We start from the raw sequence: 15,576 nt of genomic DNA, 5'->3' as shown, positions 1-15,576 counted from the left end.
AGTTGTTCAGAGAGTAGCTTAGAGCAGTACAGCAGTACAACATGGAGAAGGTGGAGGTTTTTCCTCGCCTTTTCCCTTAGCCATCAAAAGATAGAGCATAGCTCCAGAAGGATCAGGACTGAGTAAAGGCTTTTCAGTTCCCATCTGTTGGAGCTGGAGTGCTGTAGGTGGCACTCAGTGGCTCAGGGTGGGGATCAGCTGTGCAGTGTCCGAGTGCACACCAGCAAATCTGTAATCAAAAATTTGAGGACTAGTCTCTTACTGGCAGAGCACCCCAAACATATGGGATTTCTCTGAGCTTAAGAAAGAGAAGACAGATGTGTGCTGGCAGTGGAGCTGTGCTCTCTGAGCTGCCTCCAAACCCCCATTCTCTGCAGGGTCCCCTGTTTTGAATCATATGATTATTGGGCATTTTTTAGTTTGTACTCAGCACACAAAGTTACAGCAACTCCCTCCCCCTTGAGGCCAGAGGTGAATGGCTTCTCCAAGGCCAGCTTTCAAGGCAGTGGTCCAGGTAGAAACAAGCAGCACTACCTACAAATTCATTGCAAAAGAATTCTCCCAGAATCCTGGCATTTGCTCTGTTAAACAAGTCCTAGTGGTGCAAGGAAAGCCCAGCCAGTGTCTAGGATGTAGCTGTATGTGATGAGCTGCTTTACAACTCTCTTGCCAGCTGTTCCTGTTCTGACCCCGCTCTCTCCCCGTGCCCTTGTTCTGTTTGTCATGGCAAAGGTTGGCGCATGAACTGCCTGTGATGGACTGCAATGGTGCCAAAGCTTTGTCCTGGTCTTCTGCAGCATCTGCTGACCTTACCTGAAAGCACAGGGGCTGGCTGTGAGGAAGGGTGTTCACAAAGGAAATGAAGTGCCATTGCAGCTCCTCTGAGTTACACTGGGTGACTGACTGTGTCTGTGAGCTCTGGGAGAAGCCCTGGTTACTGAATTATGAAGGAGCCGTGCAATCCAGGCAACACCTGGGGAGCTGAGACCCTGGGGATGGGGTGGGCTTCTCACCAGGAGGGGCATGTCACTGATGTGTCTCTGCACTGCTTTCTTGAAAGAAATCCTGTGGTATTTGAGGCCTGGGCGTCAGCTCTCACACATTCCCAGTGCAGCTGGATTGCTGGGCTGGTGTCACCCACTGTAATTCAGTGCCCAGCACAGCTCATGCCTTGTGGCTTCTGGATAGCCCTTGCATGAATCTGGGGAGCAGCCTGGCTCTTGGAAATGGAAGCATTGTTCACTTGTCAGGGCAAGGGCTGGATCACTGCCTGCCTGGTTATGTGTTTACCAAAAGCTTTTGGGAGCATTTCCCAGCTCTTGCTCCCAGTTCCCTTGGTTTGAAGGGCTCCTGGGCAGTAGGGAGCACAGATTACACTGATTCTGCCTGCTGTGTGTCTCAGAGGCCCTGCAGGGGAGTGGCTGAGCAGTCCAGGTCATTGCTCTGAGTGCTTCTCCTCAAACACACCCTGCAGCAGCTCCTGGACCTGAATCTGGCTGGACAAGAGGGGCCTGGTCCCTCCTCTGGCTCAGCAGAGCTCATCTTATCTGCTGGTTACTGCAGGAAATTCCTTGGGCAGCTGCTGCAAATGCAACAGGAGTGCAGCAGAGGAGAGTCAAGGCTCAAGAAATTATGGATGTCCTGTTGGTTATGTCCAGCCCACCACAGGAAAGTGAAGATGCTGGAAAGGAGGTTTTTGGGAAGGCTGAGAGGAGACTCATATGATGTGTCATGAGGACCTGGTGTTGCTTTGTCCCTTGTTTGGTTTGGCCCTGGTGGAAGCAGGACAGTGTTAGCCAGCTGACAGCTGGGGTTGCCCAGTGGGCTGGACAGATTTCATGTTGTAGGTGAGTGAAGAGCTGGTGGTGGTGCCTGGCCTGAAATGGCCCACAGGCCTGACAGTCCTTCAGTGACAGAAGTCCTCTCTTTCCTGTTGCCTCCTTCAGGACTTGACTCGAATAAAGGTGGTGCCTGAGACCCTCCTGGTTAGAGAGATGACACATCAATTACTGCTAAAAATCACAAAATTGGGCCAGATTTGGCTTTAAATTACAGCTGAGGTACCAGGGCCTTCAGAAGCCCTGTGGGTAAAAATAAAAAAAGCCTTGGACATGTGGAGTTAACCCTCTGCAGCCTGGGAATCTGTGCAGCTGAGGTAATGAGGGGAAGCTGCCTTTCCAGAGTTGGGAGATATTTTAGTTGCAGGGCTGTGATAGGAGGAAGAATCGAAACAGCTGTTACCAAGGTGAAAGGATTCTGAATTCATGCTTTGGGATCTTGAGATCCTGAAGAACAAAAATTGGGAAGAGCATGAAGGAAGAAATGAAGAACAAGCATGGTCATCTCATCTTTTCTCTCATCCACAAGAAGAACAGCTGTTTTGATAAGCTGCATTTCCAGAGACACATGAGCAAGAGCAGAGTTCCAGGAGGGCATGTGACAGGACTAGGCTGGCTGAGCTGAAATCCAGCTGGATTGCTTCTGGAACAGCCTGTGCATCACTGTGGGCCCTGAAAAATGGTGGCTGAAGCAAATGATGTATTTCAGAGTTGGCCCTGAGCTCTCTGCCGTGGGAATCAGAGCTCTCAGGGGAACAAGAATGAGTTTTCTGCTGGAACTGGACATGGTTGGTTTGTTCAGAGCTCGGAGCAAAGCCATCCAGTAGCTGAGAGATGACTGGGTGGCTGTGGTGCTTGCCTCGCTTGGTGAGTGGGACTCGCTTTCTGCCAGCCTCCAAGCCCAAGGAGCTGAAGGAAAGAGAAGAGAGCTGAGCCTCTGTTCTGTGCCTCTCCCAACAGCTCTGTGGTTTTCTCCTTTCCCTTTGCAAACCTGGAGCTGGAAACGTGCTGTTTGTAGGAGATGTGTTTGCTGGGCCCTGCAGAGGTGTTTGCAAAGATGGGACCTTCCTGCCTTCCAGCACAGAATCAGGGGCTTGGTCACTTTGTCCTGTGCTTGAGGACAATAGTGAGAGTGCAGTGCTTGAGGGTGTGAGGTATGAAGGGAGCAATGGCCCTGGCTTTGCCTTAAAGATGGATCAGCAGAGCTGAGCCAAAGCGAGACGCTGTTTGCAAAGTCGTGCTCTGCTTTGGACCAGAGGGAGCTCTGGCTGAGTCATGTTCACTGCAATTTTATGGCATCCTTTCCTTGGGGCTTAGAGGAAAGTGTCCAACCTGTGCTGGTTAACAACAGGTTAACAGGTTAACAACCTTTGTGCATTTGGTGCATTTCTGATCCGTGCTGGAAACAGCACAGAAAGACCTGCAGTAATTATGCTACTCCCAGCTAAATTCTGGATGAAAGCAATGCTGGATGGATTTTTCTGAGCACTGGGGGATGCACAGGAAGAGAAACATGAGAAGTCTGTGTTTGTGTGCTTCCTACCTGTTTCCTGTGCTCAGTCACTGAGAAATGTGTGTCTTGCCTGTGCAGTCACTTCCCTCTGCTGAACTGTAGCTCCTCCAAACATGTGGATGTGCTCCTGTGGTCTTCTCCTCACCCTGTGGGTCCATCTCTGACCTCTGTTGCCACTGAAGGGAGCAATGGCTCTGCAGGCCCTTCTGGCCTGCCTTCTTCCTCGTCCATCTCTTCCTCCTCTTGCCTTTGCTGAGTCTCCCCCTAATTCCTGCTGGGTTTGACTATGGCCTTCATTGCCTTTCTCCACCCTCTGCTTCCTGGCGGGGCCCAGAACAGAGTGGCTCTCCAGATGTGTGTGGTGTTGTCTCCGGCTGTTTCTGAGGCTGGTGTGCCCTTTGGTGGGCTGGGCCCGGCTGTGGCTGCGTGCGCCGGTGCCGGGGCTGTGCCCGTGGAAGCTGCCGGCAGCAGGGAGGGCCATGAGGGCGCGGCCGTGCTGGTGCTGCAGCAGTAATGGCGGGTCCCGGCTTGTAACGCGGCAGGGCCATGGCTCGGGGACGTGCCGGCCGTGGCACCCGGCTCCAAGGGGGACGTGCCGGCTGTGGCACCGGCTCCATGGGAGATGTGCACCACAGTAGATGTGCCGGCCGTGGCACCTGGCTCCAGGGGGGGACTCCGGGAGGCCGTGCGGGCACAGCGCCCCGGGCTCCAGTCAGAAACACCCAGCGCTGTGTGTTGTGGTGGCACAGATCCATTTCCTCGCAGTTGGAGGCCGTGTGTCTGTGGTGACTGCCATGCCATCCAAGCATGTTCTTCTGTGGAGCGTGAGGGAGGGAGGAAGAGCCTTTCCCCCCGAGACTGCCGTAGGCTGTGCTGCCCCGTAGGCTGTGCTCCCCCGCAGGCTGTGCTCCTGCCGCCCCTGCAGGCTCCCGGTGCCGGCAGGGGCCTCGAGAAGAGGCTGGACTGGCGCTTGCATCCTGTCCGTCCCTGCTGCATGCTGGAATGCCACCTATGGAGTGAGTATGGTGCGGGATGGAGGCGAGCTGCTAACAACTCTCTTCTCTTTGCCTTTAGCCCCGACGAAGAATCTTCGCAGAAGTTCATTCCCTTTGTCGGGGTGAGTGTTGACGTGGTGATGCTGTCTCAAGCAAGCTGAAATATGTTCTCAGGTGTTAACCTAAACTTACCAGGTTTCTGGAGTGGAGCAGAAGCCATTGGGTGCTCTAAGGCAGATTATCAGCATGAAAATCTGTCTCATGGTTGGATGCAGCTGCCTGATATTTAAGCAAACCTCTAAGACACTTTAATAAACTGCAGGGTATATTTTCCTTCTCAGACAGGAATGTGATGTGTCCCTGGAAACCTGATCATAGGGATGCTGTGCCTAGCATTGCCCTTGATTGCTTTGGCCAAATTTGCTATTCCAGTGTCATTTCTCTGCATGCTTGTCACTGATGGTCTCCCATCCTCTTAGCATCCCATCTGTTCCTGGGAAGTAAGGAGTACATCCCGGCAGGAAGGCAATTTATACCACTGTTATTTATTTGGGATAGTCCCTCATTTTTCCCCCTGTCCTTAAGTGTTCCCATCTGAGGTGCAGAGTGTCTGGACAGGGCCATGTTTGTTCTTCTGTCACTGTATTTCGTGCACTATGTGCTTTTTGCCTTTTCTAGCTTCCCTCTCCTTATTTGATCATGCTCTTCAATTCATTAAGTTTTAGGTGTAAAGTCATTGACCTGCAGCCAGAAGAAATCCCTTGGCTGCTCTTCAGCTCTGGGATGTCCTCTTCCCAGTTCCTGCTGCTGCCTTGCGTGCTGGCCTGCTCAGTGTGACCCTGACACGTCCCCTCTGTGTCCCTCGGTGTGTCAGAGCTCCTCTGAAATCCCATGGCATTTAAAGAGCTTAGTCTCTCTTGCCCTCAAGCTGACCCTGCTTTCACTCTGGTGTCTCCTCATAGTGAGAGTGTCTCTCTGCAGCATTCCTGAGATGACAAGCTGCTTTTGTTTCTTGATGGAGAGAGGCCTTCTGCAAAGGCAGAAAGACACATCTCCCCAATTTGTGCCCTGCTGATGAGCTTTGCTGGCAACTTGTATCTCCCGTGAACTGCAATTTCTACTGATGGACTGTTCTTACAAAACAGCTGTTTCACCTTTCCCACTAACATGGAAAGCCTAGAGGACCTGGAACATCCCAGACTGTTTTTGGGCTCTGCAAGCTTTTTTTCAGGACTGATTTAGTCCTGAATTTTGTGCAAGCAAATGGGGCTCAGAGTGTTTATCCAGTTTCTCTGAAATGATTGTCGTCCTGACATTAGCACTGCTTTTCCAGTCTGGATTTGGTTATCTGAAAGTGGTGGAATTGCTTTATTGTGTACATACCATTGCCAGCTCCCCAAAAAACTTGCCTTGAAAGAACAGAATGACTTCCTGTGTCACTGGTGGTGAGGGTCAAATCAGTGCTGCTTGCTCCTGATTCTGAAGCATTCCTGACACCGTAATGCCCTGTGGAACACATCTGGAGAGAGTGAAAGGTCAATTGCAGGTGTCACACAAAGTCTGAGGCTGGACATGAGCACTGAGGCTCTTCCCTTCAGCTGCAGCCTGCTCAGAGCTGTTGGATAAGGAAGAGAGGGAGCCAGTGACTTCTGGGTTTGCAACTGATGTTGGCTGCACTCTTGGGCTTTTGGGGTGCAAAACCTGGTGTCCTGCAGCTGGACTGTGCAGTCTCTGACCCAGAAATGGGCAGGGCAGTGCCATGCTGCTCAGCTGGGCTCAAAGTGGTGGGAGTGGAGCCTTACAAGGGGCCAGGCTCAGACTGCTGTGGGCTGACAGCCAGTTGCCAGGAGAGTTAACAGGATGTGCCTCTTCCTGGAGGGACAGGGGGCTGGCTGCTGCAGCTTTCCTGGATGGAGCCCTGCTGGAGCTGCAGTGTTGTTATGCACCTCCCCGAGTGGAGGGAAGGGAAAATGTTTAACCTTGTGTTCCTCCCATGTGTCTGAACTTGAGCATCTTCAGTCAGCCAACAAGGAGGAAAAGGCCAGAAGAGATTTCCTGCCTGGCTTGCAGATCAAGGTGGCTGCAGGCAGTTTTTTGTGTTGTTTGTCCCTCCCCAACCCTGCTCCCCTTGTTCACAGCCAGTGACAGTTTGTGGAATATCCTCTTGGCACTTAACACATACAGCACAAATGGCTACTGCACTCCAGAGCCTGAGTTGTTGTCTGTTTTTTTGGGTGGAGACTGGCCAAACTGAGCTGCAGCCTCCTCTTCCAAGCCTGTGAGCCCTCAGGGAGCCTGTGTACACACTGCTGAATTCATGGTGGCTTTTTCAAGACTGGATCTAAATGAGAATCCACCAGAGAGCCTGACAACTCTCCAGGATCTACTGTTGAGCATATGTCTCCCTGCCCTCCAAACTCTGCAAAGCGTTTTGCTTCTAAGAATTAACTTTTTTTTTCTTTTTTTTTTTTGGACCCTGTGTTACAGAAATGTGCTCCCTAGAGATGTGGTCCAGACATGGTCATGTCTGAAGTTAATGACCTTCTGTTTTCAAACCACACAGCCTGTGTGACATCGGTGCTCGTTCTAAAGCAGTTTTTATTGACCTGAGTTCCCTTGGCAGCTCTTTCCCATTTGTCAGCATTTGTGTAGGGTAGACATTATCCATGGAGACAAGTTTCTTAAGGACCTTAAAAAGGCTCTCTTCTCTGCAGTGTTAAGAGTGATGATCCCTGTGTACCATAGCAGATTATCACTGCAGAAGGTCTCTGCTTTTATATCACCAGGGGCCACTTTATTTTTCTAGGCATAGTGTGTTCTTGGGAGTTTGTTTGCAGCATGTTCTGTTCCACAAGCTATTGCCAGTGACATTTATCATTAATCTTGATGTACCAGCTGGTGACTGGCCACACACATTTGTGCCCTTATTGCAGTGTGATCTGGATCATTCTGACCTGTCCATGTGGTGGTTTGTCCCTGTCTGCCTCCAGAGGCTTTGGTAGGGGCTTTATCTTCTTTGTTGGGCACTTCTCTTGTTTAGAGAATGGATAACTCTGATCAGAAACTGTACTTTGTTGCTTCTGTGGTTTCTTCTCAAACCACAGCTATGCTGCACCCTGGAAGGGGCTGCTCCTGAGCATTGGAAGCAGTGTGTCTGTAATCAGCAGGTGCATCCAAGCAGTGCTGAAGGGATATTTCTGACCCTTCTCCTCCTTGTAGTTGGCATAGCTTGGAGCTGATGGGCTGCAGAGCTGGGCAGGTCTGTGCTGTCCTTTGTGTGGGTCAGGTCAGGGCTGTGAGCTGGCACTGCTTGGCTGGACATTGCCAGCACCTGCCAGGCTCTTAGAGAACTCCTTAACTACTCTGACTGCAGGGACAGTGCCTTGGGGAGTGCAGAGATGAGCTCAGGGCTGGGGTTTGGGTTCCTCAAGTTCAGGGGGCTCTTGTTTGATAGAGTTCTTCTGTTCTGCCCCCTTTAGGTGGTGAAGGTTGGAATAGTGGAACAATCTTCTGCAACATCAGGTAAGGACCATCCTGTGTGTGCTCTCTGTGTGCTGCAGCATGGGAGCCTGACCTCACAGGCTGGGCAGACTCATCCATCACTGATGCCTTGGAGCTGGGAGGTGGAGTTGGATTTTATTAGCTCCCAGTGGTTTGTCTGCAGAAAGAGAGCCCTCTCTCTTGGGAGAGGCCCTTTTTTCTTTGTTACTTTACATGGAGCTTCAGGCCAGCTGAAATTCCCACACCTACATCCAGGGAAGCTCTACTCTCACGTTTCTGCAAACCCCATTTTTCTAATGTTGTCAGTGGGGTGGATTCACTGTTACACTTCTTTGAGGTTCCTGCTTCAGCCTGAGGAGGCGGTTCATCAGAAGTTCATGCCTGTCTCCCTGCAGTGGGCTCAATTGCTGAATGAAATTGATCTCAGTGCCTGAGAACTTGAGGGTGGGCAAAATTTTAGACCCATTTGTTTTTTACTGGAGGAGTGCAAAGCTGTTATGCAGAAGGATACTGTCTGCTTACAGACACAGACATGGAGTGGTGCTGTTTTGTCAATGCAAACTTATTTTTTCCCTCCATATGCACAGGACTATTGTTTTCCTTGTGTTGGGATTGTTTCTTGTTTTGCTTCACTATCAAACCCAGATTCTTGTGGCCTGGGTGACACACAGGTTTGTGCATAGAGGCAGCCCTTCTGTGGGTCACTCCTTGCTGCCACAGTGCTCCCACCATCCTAAAGGGCCAGCAGGAAGGGGATGAGGCCTTGGTTGTGGAGGCAGATGGAAGGGGGAGATCCCTGTGGTCGCCCAGAGGTGCTGGATTCCAAGAGGGGTGCTGCCCTGCAATGGTTGCAGGGGGAGATTCCCTGTAGGAAGGAGATCAGTGGGCTGGGCTGTGGCTGTGCAGGAGGCTCAAAATCAGCTGGGAGCAAACCCTGGAGAGCAGGTGCCAAAGGAGGAGCCCCAGGAGTGTCTGTGTCTGCCTTGGACCCAGACACACAGAGCCCCTCAGAAGTGTGGAGCCAGTCAGAACTGATGGGCCAGCTGACCTCTGGATTAAATCTGAACAAAACCTGTGCAGCAGGAGCGTGGACAAGGAGATTGAGCTTTATCTCAGTGTTCTGTGCTGTGAGACAAACCCAGACAAACAGTTTCCCTTCCTTTTTTAAGGTGACTCTGATGATGCAGCTCCCTCAAGTTCCGTTGTCCTTTCTTCCACCCCGCCTTCCGTGTCTCCTGCTGTGAAAGAAGCCTCCCCCACGCCCCCTTCCTCACCATCTGTTACAGGCAGCTTCTCCTCCCCAAGGTAAACCATATTTTGTCTCCTTACAGCTCCATTGGTTGGCTTATCTGGCATACACGTGGCTGAGAACTCCAAAGGAAAACCAATAGTTCTTCCTTCATCCCTAACAAACATTTGGATTTGTCACCTTTCTCCTTCACATCTTTTGCCTCTGGAGTGACTGTGTCCTTGCTGAGGCTGCCAAGGGGCTGGGGAGGGCAGGGGGGATTTTGCACTTAGTGGGAAGGCTGCATGTCTCAAGGGCAGGATTCTCTTGGGAAGATATGTATTCAAAAAAATTACTGACTCTTAGGACACGTGGGTGCCAGGCTAATCCCTCATGATTGTTGTGTTTGTAAAGGCCAAGTGAGTGGAAGGTCAGAGTGACTTTTGAAGGAGCTGATGACTTTCTCTGTGAGGGTAATGCTGGTAGTTGTAAGGTGGAACTGCAGCTCCCATTCACGTGTGTGTCTGAAAGCACATCTGAACAGCAAGGGGATTGCACCTACAGGTAATACTAAGCCCTGGTTTAGCTGAAAATTTTAGGGGTGAAGGGAGGAAACCCTTAGAAAGCTGTCGGTAAGACTTGTCCTGGCCAGGACTCTTCATTTTGTTGCTGCACAAAACATTGTTGTAGCTGTCTAACACTCTGTGTGCAGCTCTAATACTCAGAGGCACTTGGTGAAGTTCCCCCTGGTTTTGTTAACTCCCCTGAGCCTCTAAGGGAACATAGCAGCAGTCTTGTGAGAAGGGGAAACTAGAAACATTTGGACTCTGCAGTTTAGGAGAGGAGAGGAAAGTGATAAACCACTCAAGGTGTGCAAAGTCAGGGGGGGTTGGGTTTGTAGAGGGTGGCAGAGCACTGGGACAAGTGCCCAGGGAGGTTGTGGAGTCTCTCCCTCTCTGGAGACATCCCAAAGCCACCTGGATGCATCCCTGCACCACCTGCTCCAGGTGACCCTGCCTTGGCAGGGGGATTGGACTGGGTCACCTCTAGAGGTCTCTCCCAACCCCAGCAATTCTGGGGTTCTCTGAAGCTGTGGCACAAGAGCTGGGGGCACACAGTGACACTGCAAGAGCTCAGTTAAAAGGGAGAGAGGAGGGGACCACCTCTGCCTCTGCTGCTTCTGTGGCAGCAGCATCAGCAGGTCAAAGAGGGGTCAGACAGATTCACAGACAGCAGATCCATTAATGGCTACTAAAGGATGTGTCAGGGACTCCCCTCTAGCATCCCCAGTCCCGTGGTTGTCAGGCTGTGGAAGTGCCAGGGCATGCTCTGAGGCTGGGCTAAGGTGCTCTCCCTAAGCAGCATCCCCTGCTGTCCCTGTTGGGGGCAGAATGGGGACCTTTCATCCCACCCCAGGGTGCCCTGCAGCGACCTTTAACCTCTGACCTCTTAGAGTGGCTTTAGAGTTCCCTTTGAACAGGAGGCAATGGAGATGTGAAAGTGCCAGTTTAGGTGCCCAGCCCTGGAAGGTGTTGGTGCCCATTCACCTGTGCCAGGGCCCAGTTCCCCAGGCCCCTCCTGGTGTATCCCTGTGCTTGGATGGCAGGAGAGCTCCTGTGCCCCAGCAGCAACTGGCTGGCAGTGCAGAGGGCTGGGGGCTGGGCAGGCTCCAGGGAGCAGAACTGAATTCTTGTGTGTGAGTTCTGTGTGTGGGTTTTCCAAAGGTGGAAGTGGTTTGGAAACTGGTGCCCCCAAGAGTGTAGGGTATTAAAGCTGTGAGCCATGGATGTGATTAATCTGAAACTGATACCCCAGCTCTAGGAATCTGGTACTTTTTGGTTTCATACTGTGTGGCAAAATCATCAAGAAATGAGGAATTGCAGGTTCAACATTGTTCTATCTTCCCTGATCTCTAACTAAGTGACAGCACAGGGGGTGGAGGGTGACCCAAACTGAATGATTGAGCCATGTGTTTAACTGAGAAGGGAACATAAAATCTTGCCTGGGCCTGGTGAATATTGGGATGCTTTGTCTTTATGACTGAGTTGAGAAATGTGATGCAAAGGAGCTTTGCAACTCAAAGCATCATCCTTAAAGAATCTCACTTCTGAATATTGCCCTGAGAACCAAAACCCTGGTTTTAGTCATCAAAGATGAACTCTGCTTTGCAGTCTGACTTTTAGCTGAATGAATGGCAAAGAAAAGGAAATGATTTGCTGAGAGGACTGTAGGGATGGGGTGTCCTTGTTTTACCTTGAGTTCCTTATTCAACGGGTGGTGCAGAGAGATGCATATTTCATTCAAGATCACAGATTTATCTTCCTTAACAACTGCCATTTCTCAAACTGGGGACACAGACTGGTAGATAAATTTAGGTTTTTGTCTGGTACTTGTGTATTATTCAACGCTGATTGTCACTGTGTAGGAAGAAGTATAGGCTGACACTTGTAGGTCTGCTGAATGGTGAAGCCCTGCTCCCCTCAGGGTTATCAGTGAGAGGCAGGGGCAGGAAAGGGCTGGAGCTTCCCAGGCTGCTCATCTTACCTTTGCTGGCTCAAGAAAGGGCTGGCAGCATGTTTTGGTGATGCACAGCTGCCACCTCATGATGCAAGGAGATTTCAACAAGAGAGCATATCCTGAAATCTGCTGTTGTTTAGCAGACATCAGACAGGGCTGGCAGAACTTTTAGCAGACAGGGCTGGCAGAACTTTTTTTTCCCCAGTGGAATTCCCCAGCAATATAGGCAGTTGCAAAAAGCAAGTCAGGGAGACTGGGAATTGAGTGCCTGATGTTGAGGGACCTGCCAAGTCCTTGTTCACCCCAGCTGAGTTGGTTTTGGCAGTGCTGTGCCTGGACAGAGCCACTCATCAGTGCTCAGGGGGCAGCAGCAAGGTGCTTACAGCCTCTTTTCCCCACTCAAAGATGAAGTAATCTGGGCCACCTCAGGAGCTGCCTTTGCTGCTGTGTCACAGAACTCAGCATTGTCTAAGGAAAGTGCTTGTGTGCTCCCTTTCCCACTGCTCACCCTCGTGACTGCAGCAGGTCAGCTTGTCTCAGCTCACAAGACACTGTTCTGTGCAGGGGGACCCAGGCTGCATCTCTCAGGGGTGGCTTCTTGGGCTTCTGTAATTGCTGAGTCTCACTGTGAAATGTCACAGCCTGATTGCCCAAAGAGCCAGCAGTTTATTCTCTGACCAGCAATGCAGCCACTCTGACAAAACCCTGCTGAGAGGCACGCAGGAATTACCACCTCCTCTTGTTTCCCAGCCAGGGCCTCGGTGCTGAGCTGATGGGCCTGCAGGTGGATTACTGGATTGCAGCTCCACCCGTGGACAGGAAGAGAGACCCAGAGAAGAAGGACCCCTCCACCACCAAAAACACACTGAAATGCACTTTCCGGTCCCTGCAGGTCAGCAGGCTCCCTGCCAGCGGCGAGATCGCCACCACGCCAACCATGTCCATGACTGTGGTGACAAAAGAGAAGAACAAGAAAGGTAAGGTGTCCTTCTGTCCCTGTCATATTTCCTGAAAAAGCCCCAGGATTTCTTCTCCTGGGAAGCTGAGAAGCCTCAGAAAAGAATGAAAACAATAATTATCTGATTGCTTCTCCTGTGTTTGCTGCTCTGGAATGTGGTCTGGAGATCGTTTACCAACAGGTTCATGTTTAATTGGTTTCCTGTGAATTGTTTTTACTTAATGACCAATCACCATCAGCCGTGTCAGACTCTGAGGAGTCAGTCACGAGCTTTTATTATTCATTCTTGTTAAGCCTTCTGTCTGTATCCTTCTCTTTCTTTAGTATAAGTTTAGTATGATATGATATGGTATATAATTTAATATGATATATGATATATAATATAATATCAGCCTTCTGAGAACATGGAGTCAGATTCCTCATCCCTCACCTTGTCCTGGGGACTTCACAAACTCAGCATCCTTCTGTCCCTGTCCTGCTGCTCCAGGACTGCCTGACTTGTCAGTGCTGGATTGCAGCACCTCAGTCCTATTTTTATCCCCAAAGTCCGAATCAGTGGCTGAGGAGTGACTGTGTGAAGTGATAGGGTTTGGAAGGGTGGTTCCTCTGTGTGAGGTGAAAAGGGGATGTGTTCACCCTGGTGGCTGAAGCTAGGATGGTATAGCCCAAAAGAGCAAAGGTGGGGACAGAGCAAGGCCATGCCTGGACAGTTTCCCTGTGTTCCTTGGGAGCCTGCTGGTGCTGTGTTGGGATATTGGATTAGATAAGAGGCAGCTTGTGCCCCAGAACCAGTGAGGGTAAATGAGCCCCTTCTTTCTGGCAGTGTGCTGGAAACTTGGGATAGCTTTACTTTCTGGGATGATATCCCCATCCTATGAGCCTTTAGCTCAAAAGAGCCACAGAGAATGAAAGAGGCATGTAAGGGAAAACAAAAGCCCAGCAAGTATCACAGATCCCTGTGAGGTGACAAAACAGGAGTACCCCTGAACTGGAGTCTGGGGCCTCCCTCTCTCCTCCTGCACCCACCACCCCACAAGAGCCAGCGAGGGGATTCAGAACCTGGAGCAAAGTCCTGGGTGGAGCAGCTGAACTGGGGGTGTTCAGCCCACAGAAAAGGAGGCTCGGGGTGACCTTATCACTCTCTACCACTACCTGAAAGGAGATTGGAGCAAGGTGGCAGTCAGTCTCTTCTCCCAGGTAATGAGAGACAGGGCATGAGGAAGTAGCCTCAAGGTTTGCCAGGGGAGATTTAGATTAGCTATTAGGAAAAATTTCTTCACCAAAAGGGTTGTGAAGCCCCAAAAGGGGCTGCCCAGGGCAGTGGCAAAGCCACCAAGCCCCCATGCTTGGAGGTATTTAAAAGATGTATAGATGTGGCACTTGGGGACATGGTTTAGGGATGCAGTTGGCAGTGTTAGATTAGCAGTTCAATTCAATGACCCTGGAGATCTTTTCCAACTCAGCAATTCCATGATTTTATAATTCTTATGCTTTTGCACAGAATGCTTTGTGGGTCAAGAGGAAGTGGAAGATTAATACTCTCCTGCTCTTAAACTCGTGGCTTTATTTTCTCAAACCAAACTAACAAAATGGCATTTTGAATGTTGTCAGTGATTTTGTATTTGCTCCTGGCCTTGGTAATGTGAAACATTTTAGAAATTGAGAACAGCTCTGCAACAAATTATTTTCAAGGAAGCACAAGGCAGTTCTTCATTTATATTTTGCCTGCCAGTAGTTGTCCTTCACAACATCCTCTGCCTGTAGGCCTGGGAGTCACTCGTGGGTGGACTCTGAGAGAAGGCTTGGCAGGGCCTCCTGGGCTGCAGGACATGGGTGCACAACCCTGCAGCCAGGTCACTGCCAGGCCAGCACAGCTGTGGCCCTGCTGGTGCTGAGCTGCCAGCCCTGGTGAGACCCTTTGGGAGTGTCCTGTTGGTGGGACAGGCAGTCCTGAGACACTCCAAACATTCTTCCCTGGGGATGGCCCAGCCTGCAGCAGAGGTGTTCAACACCACCAGCTTTTGTGAAACCAGTTTGTACATCTTTGCTCATGCATTTGGACAGTTCTTGGGGAGCTGGACCCTTTAGTTCTCCTTATGCCTTCCCTACCCACCAGCTGCCCCCATTTTGTAATCCCTCCTGCTCTCCAGGTGTCTGTGCAGCCCAGGCTGTGTTGGGCCACAGTCAGTGCAGCAGGCCTGGCACTGCAGATGCAGATGTTTTCCCTGTATGGTGTCCCAACAGAGGGCCCAGCTCATGCTTTTTGGGGTCAGGATTATGAGCTGGGAAGGCTTCACAAAGAGACATTTAGGAATAAGATGCTCATGTGCATCAGTGATGGTGCTCAGCACTGACAGACTCCTGCCAAAAAGGGAGGATCTTAGGAGTAAGAATTTTCAGACAGGAATGTTTAAATGCAAAAGCTCAAACAAGAATCAGTGCAGCTCCTGTGAGTGGCACAGATTGACCTTGTGCTGGTTTGCTTTTCTTCCAGTGATGTTTTTGCCCAAGAAAACAAAGGACAAGGAGGTTGAGTCAAAGAGCCAGTGTATTGAAGGAATCAGCAGGCTGATTTGCACAGCGAAACATCAGCAGAACATGCTGCGTGGTGAGTGCAGCACTTGCATCCCTGGGGGTGCTGGGGCAAGGCTCACGTGCTGTGATTGTCCTCCAGGCAAAGGGCTGGACTGCCCTGCCCTGTGCCCTGGAGCCAGCATGCTGGGGATATTCCTGGGGAATGGGCTTTGGTGTGCCCAGCATGGGGGAAGGCTTTAATAGGTCTGGGATGTGGGAAAATCCTCCCACAGCTAGCTCTGAGTCAGTGCTCTGGATGAGGACAAGGGTTGGACAGGGCTCCATTCCCCTCTCTGTCATCCCCTGCTTCTCTTGCACATCTGGTGCAAGTGTTGTTGGTGGCAGGTGGTGACATTGTGGCTGCCCCTCTGGGCAGGACACTGGCACATGCTCATGCCACAGCAGGAGCCATATATGCCTCTTGTAGACAGACCTGGAGTGTCTGTCAGTGG

At 50.9% G+C, this 15,576-nt stretch overlaps 1 protein-coding gene across 8 annotated transcripts in view; it reads left to right on the top strand.

The window, feature by feature from the left end:
- The window catches only part of PACS2 (phosphofurin acidic cluster sorting protein 2), a 77,310-nt gene that overhangs the window by 56,502 nt on the left and 5,232 nt on the right, over positions 1-15,576 (top strand). For all 8 annotated transcript variants that reach the window (XM_077181903.1, XM_077181900.1, XM_077181899.1 and 5 more), the window contains 5 exons: positions 4,426-4,468; positions 7,826-7,868; positions 9,017-9,152; positions 12,343-12,569; positions 15,045-15,158. In XM_077181903.1, the coding sequence (XP_077038018.1) occupies positions 4,426-4,468; positions 7,826-7,868; positions 9,017-9,152; positions 12,343-12,569; positions 15,045-15,158 (563 nt within the window). The remainder of the gene's footprint in view (positions 1-4,425; positions 4,469-7,825; positions 7,869-9,016; positions 9,153-12,342; positions 12,570-15,044; positions 15,159-15,576) is intronic.

This window comes from Agelaius phoeniceus, chromosome 8, assembly GCF_051311805.1.
Source record: "Agelaius phoeniceus isolate bAgePho1 chromosome 8, bAgePho1.hap1, whole genome shotgun sequence".
Classification (NCBI taxonomy): domain Eukaryota; kingdom Metazoa; phylum Chordata; class Aves; order Passeriformes; family Icteridae; genus Agelaius; species Agelaius phoeniceus.
Note: the sequence above shows the minus strand (reverse complement) of the source record. Positions and strands in the feature narration are given on the sequence as shown.